The 6,377-nt window shown below is 31.8% G+C and overlaps 1 protein-coding gene across 1 annotated transcript; it reads right to left on the bottom strand.

Annotated features, from left to right (window-relative positions):
• Positions 1–520: 520 nt before the first annotated feature.
• LOC139490458 (uncharacterized) lies at positions 521–2,744 on the bottom strand. Its single transcript, XM_071277241.1, has 3 exons — positions 2,651–2,744; positions 1,636–1,712; positions 521–888 (listed from the first exon to the last, which is right to left on the bottom strand). The coding sequence occupies exons 1-3, from the start codon at positions 2,700–2,702 to the stop codon at positions 673–675; spliced, it is 345 nt and encodes a 114-aa protein (XP_071133342.1). The 5' UTR covers positions 2,703–2,744; the 3' UTR covers positions 521–672.
• Between the last annotated feature and the right edge of the window lie 3,633 nt (positions 2,745–6,377).

Below are 6,377 nucleotides of genomic sequence, written 5' to 3'. Positions count from 1 at the left end.
TTAATAAGGAAACGAAAAAGTATCTAAGCAAATTAAGTTTTTAGATATAATTACCGAACACTTAATTTTCGTTGAACCATGTTTCATTGCTTTTTTTGCATAGGTACTATTTCTGTACTAAATATCTGTAGTGCTCGAAATTTACTTTCGATATCTAGTACTATGTGTTTACTTTAAAGTTTCTGTAATTTTTAGGTACCTGTATTTTACAGTACTTGGTTTGTATTAAAACGTTTGGTACAGAAATAATACCCGAAGTGATCACAATATTCCTTGTTTGAAAATCATAACTTTAAGAGATTTGAAAAAGACAAACTTTCAAAATGCTGAAAATGTAATGGTGTGTCCAAAAATCTGTAGTACTTAAATTTCAAATACAAATCAAGTACTGTAAAAGACAGTTACCTAAATATTACAATACTTTTAAAGTAGTAACAAAATAGTACTGAATATTAAAAGTAGATTTCCAGGACTACATTTTTTTTGGTACAGAAATAGTACCTATGCAAAAGTAGCTGTGTAAAAATTCCGAATCATTTACATTTCATAATGTCTGATAATGTTAATTTGGTTGGACGTGATTTGTTATTAAAGATGAACATATTGAACCTTCGCAGAACCCATTTTTGAGCGCAAAAATTCCTTGGCAAATTTGGTATACATTGTGGAAATTCATAGCTCGGTATTGACTTTTATGTGTTCTTTTGTTTCCAACTTCAGCAACAAATCTCTAAGACATTTTTCAATCGCACCACCCTTGCTATAAGTGATTGCAGAGGAAGATAAACCTGTACATTCGTCAATGCATGTACCGTAATACTTCCACTCGAATCCCATCAGCATTCCATTAAAAGTCCAGGAAATAGCGCAATCAGGTTTACGATATATCTACAAACAAAATTCAATAGGTATGAATACGAATGTACTGCCACATGTAGAAGAAAAGGTGTTTTTTGTTACCTAATTTCAGTTGCAATTGGTGTCCGTAAATTGCGTGGTCTTTTGTCCATAAAGAAACATGTGAAGCTAGAATGATTAGTGATTAAAATTTGCTTTTAGTCACCATTGATGTCGTTTTGAAATAGGAAAAATCCGTAGCTCTATGGTCCGCAAACAGTCAAAAAATAACATAAGGACTTAAGAGCTACGGTTCCGCCGCTACAAAAACATAGCAATAGTGAGTTGAGACATCTACAAATCGTATTGGGCAACCTATGCGTGGTAATGACGATACTAATTTTAGTGTCGATTTTCAGTCGTTCTTTCTCGTAGTAGTTTGTGTGTACTGAGAACACCCTTGTTAGTGATGTCTGTATAGTGTGAAGATTGAGAATAAAACGTATTAACCGATATATGCACGGTACTAAACAGTGAGTAGGTTACAGTTTAGCAATGTTATGGTGACAATTGAAAAGTTTAAATCATCGCATTTATCATAAAATCTTGATTGAAGACGTTCATCTGTGTCAATAGAAAAATTTCACGATTTGAAGAATATTGTTTTTGTATTATCCTTGTGAAAGTTCCCTAGGAGATGAGAATAAACTGACAAGTTTGAATAAAAAAAAATCATCAGAAGAATATACAATAGACAGAAATACCCATGCTGTTGGTCTTTGGTTTCGTTAAACATACCTGACCGCCACCTGTGGATTCTGAGATTGCATTGGTGATAGTGATAGCATTCTGGAAGTCATCAAATCTCCAAGTACCTAGTGTCAATAATTTAATTGAATAAATCATAATTTGAAATCATAATACTATTATTTATGCGGATTATAAAGAAAAGTAAATACAGCATGTATAGATAATTCATAATATGTAAAAATTAGCAAAGTATACAAAAAATTTCTCGCTACATTGAAGACCCATTGTGGCCTTCGGCTGTTGTCTGCTCTATGGTCGGGTTGTTGTCGCTTTGACACATTCCCCATTTACTTTCTCAATTTTATCACCATATATACCAGGATTGGAATTTTATATATGCGCCAGACGCGCGTTTCGTCTACAAAAGACTCATCTGTGACGCTCGAATACAAAAATGTTAAAAAGGCCAAAACGGTCAAAGTTGAAGAGCATTTAGGACCAAAAGTTTTTAAACGTTTTGCGAACGGGTTCTCATACTTTTTTTTTATTGATATCCCCTTTGTATTTGATATTTTATCAAATGTCTATGAAAAACGTGTATAATTTTTTTTTATTATTTGCAGTTTAATCAGTAAAAGGTTTTGACTTAAGAAATTACATTTAGTAAAACCACAACCATAAAAGTACATATACTGTTAGAATAAATTAGATACAAAATATGACCGTGATCGAAATTTTGGATTATTTACAGGATTTTTAATGTTTCTTACGTATTGAGAAAGGAAAGGGTGTAATTTACTTGTTAAGTTAAAATCCTATTACATTTAAACAACAAGGAACTATCAAAACTATCAAAGGATAGTTAAAATAAATGTAATTTTCCACAATTTTTATTCATTGTATATGATAAGATAGTTCTATTATCATGTTCATATAAATATATAAAAGACAACTGTTTTATTATTCTTTATATTAAATACAAGTTTGATTCAATGTTATATATAGCTAGCTAGTGGGTAAGAATAAGACTTGTGCCTCCAACTAAGTATAAATCAGTACTTACTGCAAATTTGAAAATTCATTAAATAGGAAACCATCACGTGTCTCCATAACATCCTTTCATTAGATTGTGATTAGTTTCTTATTTAGTTCTGGAGAAAAAAGAATGAAATTCTATATTGGATGTTTTATCAAATGATGACATTTTAATACATCTTTCTGAAAATATGACCGATTGTTTTTTATTCAATGTCATATTACAAAATTAATTTCAGTCATGACCATGAAAATATTCACATTATATGGTTGACATTTTAATTTTGAGTACTGTGTTATTTTTAGATTTATAAGGTATATATCTAAATTATACTTTAATGGATTGCTTTGGTATCAAAGAAGACTGAAAACTGAAAAGACCACTTTAAAAGAAAAGAGTCAGCACATGTACATCAATCATAAAATAGTTATGATTTGATTCAATGAAAACAAATTCGGGTTACAGACCTAGGCTAAGGGGAACACACAAACTATGAGAGAAAAACAAAGAACAACAGGCACACTGAAGTGCAACAAAAACAAACGCCATCATACATAGAAACGAACCATTTGATAACAAGTGTCATATTCCGAACTTATTACAGGACGTTTCAATAAAAATGGTGGGTTAAACGTGCTTTAATGATGTTAAACACCTGTTTTAGATTCACCCTGTAATTATTCAGATAATAAATTCATCAAAAGTTATTTTTTTAATAACCAAGATAAAGGCAATTTGTAGCTATCATGCAATCAAAATTAATTATTTGAACGTCAGAAATAAATTATACTTAAATGTTGAATATAATGCTATGTGAATTTTAAAGTTTTATACGGTTCTTTTCTATCTCAAATTCATGTATTTAGTTTGATGTTATATTTGTAATTCTCATCGGATTTTGTCAAATATGTTGACGTCTTTTCTATTATATTCATGTGTTATGGTAAAGAAAATTAATCACCGCCTTCATTTATTAGATTTGATTTTGTGCAACGTAATCTGTACGATGTTTTACGTTTGCAGTTAGATTCAAAACAAACCATTCATAGCTATGAAATATAGTTAATTGTTACCTCAGTTTGCTATTAATAAGTATTGCAATGTGCATTGTTATTAATTGTAATATCAGTATTTAGTTCAAATATAATCTTAAATCAAGCCTAAGTCTATCTTATTTTTGAGAAATAGTTTTAGTCATTCAAATGTGACGTAATTTTTGTGTGCTGTTTCGGAATTTCAAATGTGACGTAAATTTTGTGCCTTTTTACCACTTCGTATGTGTCGTCAATTTTTTTTTCTCACTTTTTGCGTTGAGGGCTTCAGTAAGTCGGGTGTGTCTATTTTTTGTGTTGGTTTATGTAATGTATCCCGGTTTTTGTTTTCTGTAATTAGTTAATACTTCAGTTTTATCATGTATATCTTTTATATTCATTTGATAAAATTTACTGTTCAATTGTTTTAAATAATAAGGATGTTCTTATACTAAGCAGAAAACCCTACCCGTATTTGGCACAACCTTTTTGAACTTTTGATCCTCAGTGCTGAACAATTTTGTACTTGTTTTGACTTTCGAACTTTTATAGCTGGGCGTCGCTGGTGAGTCTTTTGTGGACGAGGCGCGCTTCTGGCGTATTTAATTTTAAACCTGATGCCTTTTGTTAGCTATTATTCATGTGTGTTTTTGTCTAATATGTTATCTTATTAATTTGTATTGTAGTCCTGTAATGTCATGTTGTCATTTTAATGTTATATTTAACATTATCATGAAAGCGCGAGGTTTGGCATGCTACAAAACCAGGTTCAACCCACCATTTTTTTCTTTAAAAATGTCTTGTACCAAGACAGGAATATGGCCATTGTTATACAATAGTTCGTTTCTGTGTGTGTTACATTTTAACGTTGTGTTTCCGTTGTGTCGCTTTATTTCCTTCTTTTTCTCTCTTATATTTGAGTGTGAATTCACATTACTATAAGACGTGTCACGGTACTTTTCTATCCTAAATTCATGTATTTGGTTTTGATGTAATATTTGTATTCTCCTCCGATTTTGTCTAATACTTAGTCTGTTTCCGTGTGTGTTACATTTTAATGTTGTGTCGTTGTTCTCCTCTTATATTTAATGCGTATCCCTCAGTTTTAGTTTTTTACCCCGATTTTATTTTTTGTCCATCAATTTACGAGTTTTAAACAGCGGTATACTACAGTTGCCTTTATTCAAAAGTAAAATAACAAAAATACCGAACTCGAAGGAAAATTCAAAACGGAATGTCCGTTATCAAATAGCAAAATCAAAATCTCAAGCACAATACACGAATGGATAACAACTGTCATATTGCAGTTTTGTTTCAATCATATTCTTATGTACAAAATGATAGATAAGTCTGGGTTTATAGCTAGCTAAGCCTCCCAAATAATTCCATTACATTTACAACGATGTGTGAACAAATCAAACAGCACATTCAGTAAAGATGACACAAAAATACGCCTACATTATTTAACATTGTGATATAATCGTTATCACTATAAAAACAATAAATATTATAACAGAAACACAAAAAAATCTTCTTTTAATCGTAATTGTATGATCGTTTAAAGTCAAACAATAATATTGACATAATCGAACCGTACCCCAGTAATGAATTATTTTCAACACAGTCTTTCATTTGAGCACATTATTGTTTTATACACAAAGGTACTTTGCATTTCATTATCATACAATGGAGATAATCTTTTTTGGATTGTACTGTCAACAAATATTGTACTGCCTTCATTAATATATATAAAAAAAAGTTTAGAATACCCTCTCCAGACAAAGTTATGGGATATATAGGAATTACCCTGCCCGTTTGTCTATCCATTAGCCTGTTTGTGCCGCAAAACTTTGTCAACATTATTATGCAATTGCATCATTGCCTTGGGATGTGTCACAAACTAATGTCAGGTCACTCTGTACTTGACGTTTCATCACTATGATAGATTACCCGTTATCAAATTTAGATACTGCTCATAATCTTTGTATTTTTGAGAAAGTTCAAACGTGGAAAACATTTGCACATGTGGTTTGTGTTTGTCATATACCAAAATCAAATCACTTTGGCCTTGACTTTGAACTTTGAACTCCTTGATGATAAAACCATAACCTATTCGTGTTATGTTCACATCTTTTATACCGTAAAACTAAGGGGATACAAACTTGCTGTACAGTTGCATCATTTGCTTGGGGTGTATTTATGCTAAATAAAATTGAGAATGGAAATGGGGAATGTGTCAAAGAGACAACAACCCGCCCAAATAAAAAACAACAGCAGAGGGTCACCAACAGGTCTTCAATGTAGCGAGAAATTCCCGCACCCGGAGGCGTCCTTCAGCTGGCCCCTTAACAAATATATACTAGTCCAGTGATAATGAACGCCATACTAATTTCCAAATTGTACACAAGAAACTAAAATTAAAATAATACAAGACTAACAAAGGCCAGAGGCTCCTGACTTGGGACAGGCGCAAAAATGCGGCGGGGTTAAACATGTTTGTGAGATCTCAACCCCCCCCCCCCCCCCCTATACCTCTAACCAATGTAGTAAAGTAAACGCATAACAATACGCACATTAAAATTCAGTTCAAGAGAAATCCGAGTCTGATGTCAGAAGATGTAACCAAAGAAAATAAACAAAATGACAATAATACATAAATAACAACAGACTACTAACAGTTAACTGACATGCCAGCTCCAGACTTCAACTAAACTGACTGAAAG

This window comes from Mytilus edulis, chromosome 9, assembly GCF_963676685.1.
Source record: "Mytilus edulis chromosome 9, xbMytEdul2.2, whole genome shotgun sequence".
Taxonomy (NCBI): Eukaryota; Metazoa; Mollusca; class Bivalvia; order Mytilida; family Mytilidae; genus Mytilus; species Mytilus edulis.
The sequence above is the reverse complement of the archived record's forward strand: the minus strand, read 5'-3'. Positions and strand labels throughout refer to the sequence as shown.

What these genes read in the sequence shown, in the direction of transcription:
- LOC139490458 (XM_071277241.1), bottom strand. Translation starts at nt 2,702, where the DNA reads ATGTTATGGAGACACGTGATGGTTTCCTATTTAATGAATTTTCAAATT. An exon ending in AATGAATTTTCAAATTTGCA is followed by an intron (nt 1,713 to 2,650) that starts GTAAGTACTGAT and finishes TATTGACACTAG; the next exon opens with GTACTTGGAGATTTGATGAC. An exon ending in AATCCACAGGTGGCGGTCAG is followed by an intron (nt 889 to 1,635) that starts GTATGTTTAACG and finishes TTTTGTTTGTAG; the next exon opens with ATATATCGTAAACCTGATTG.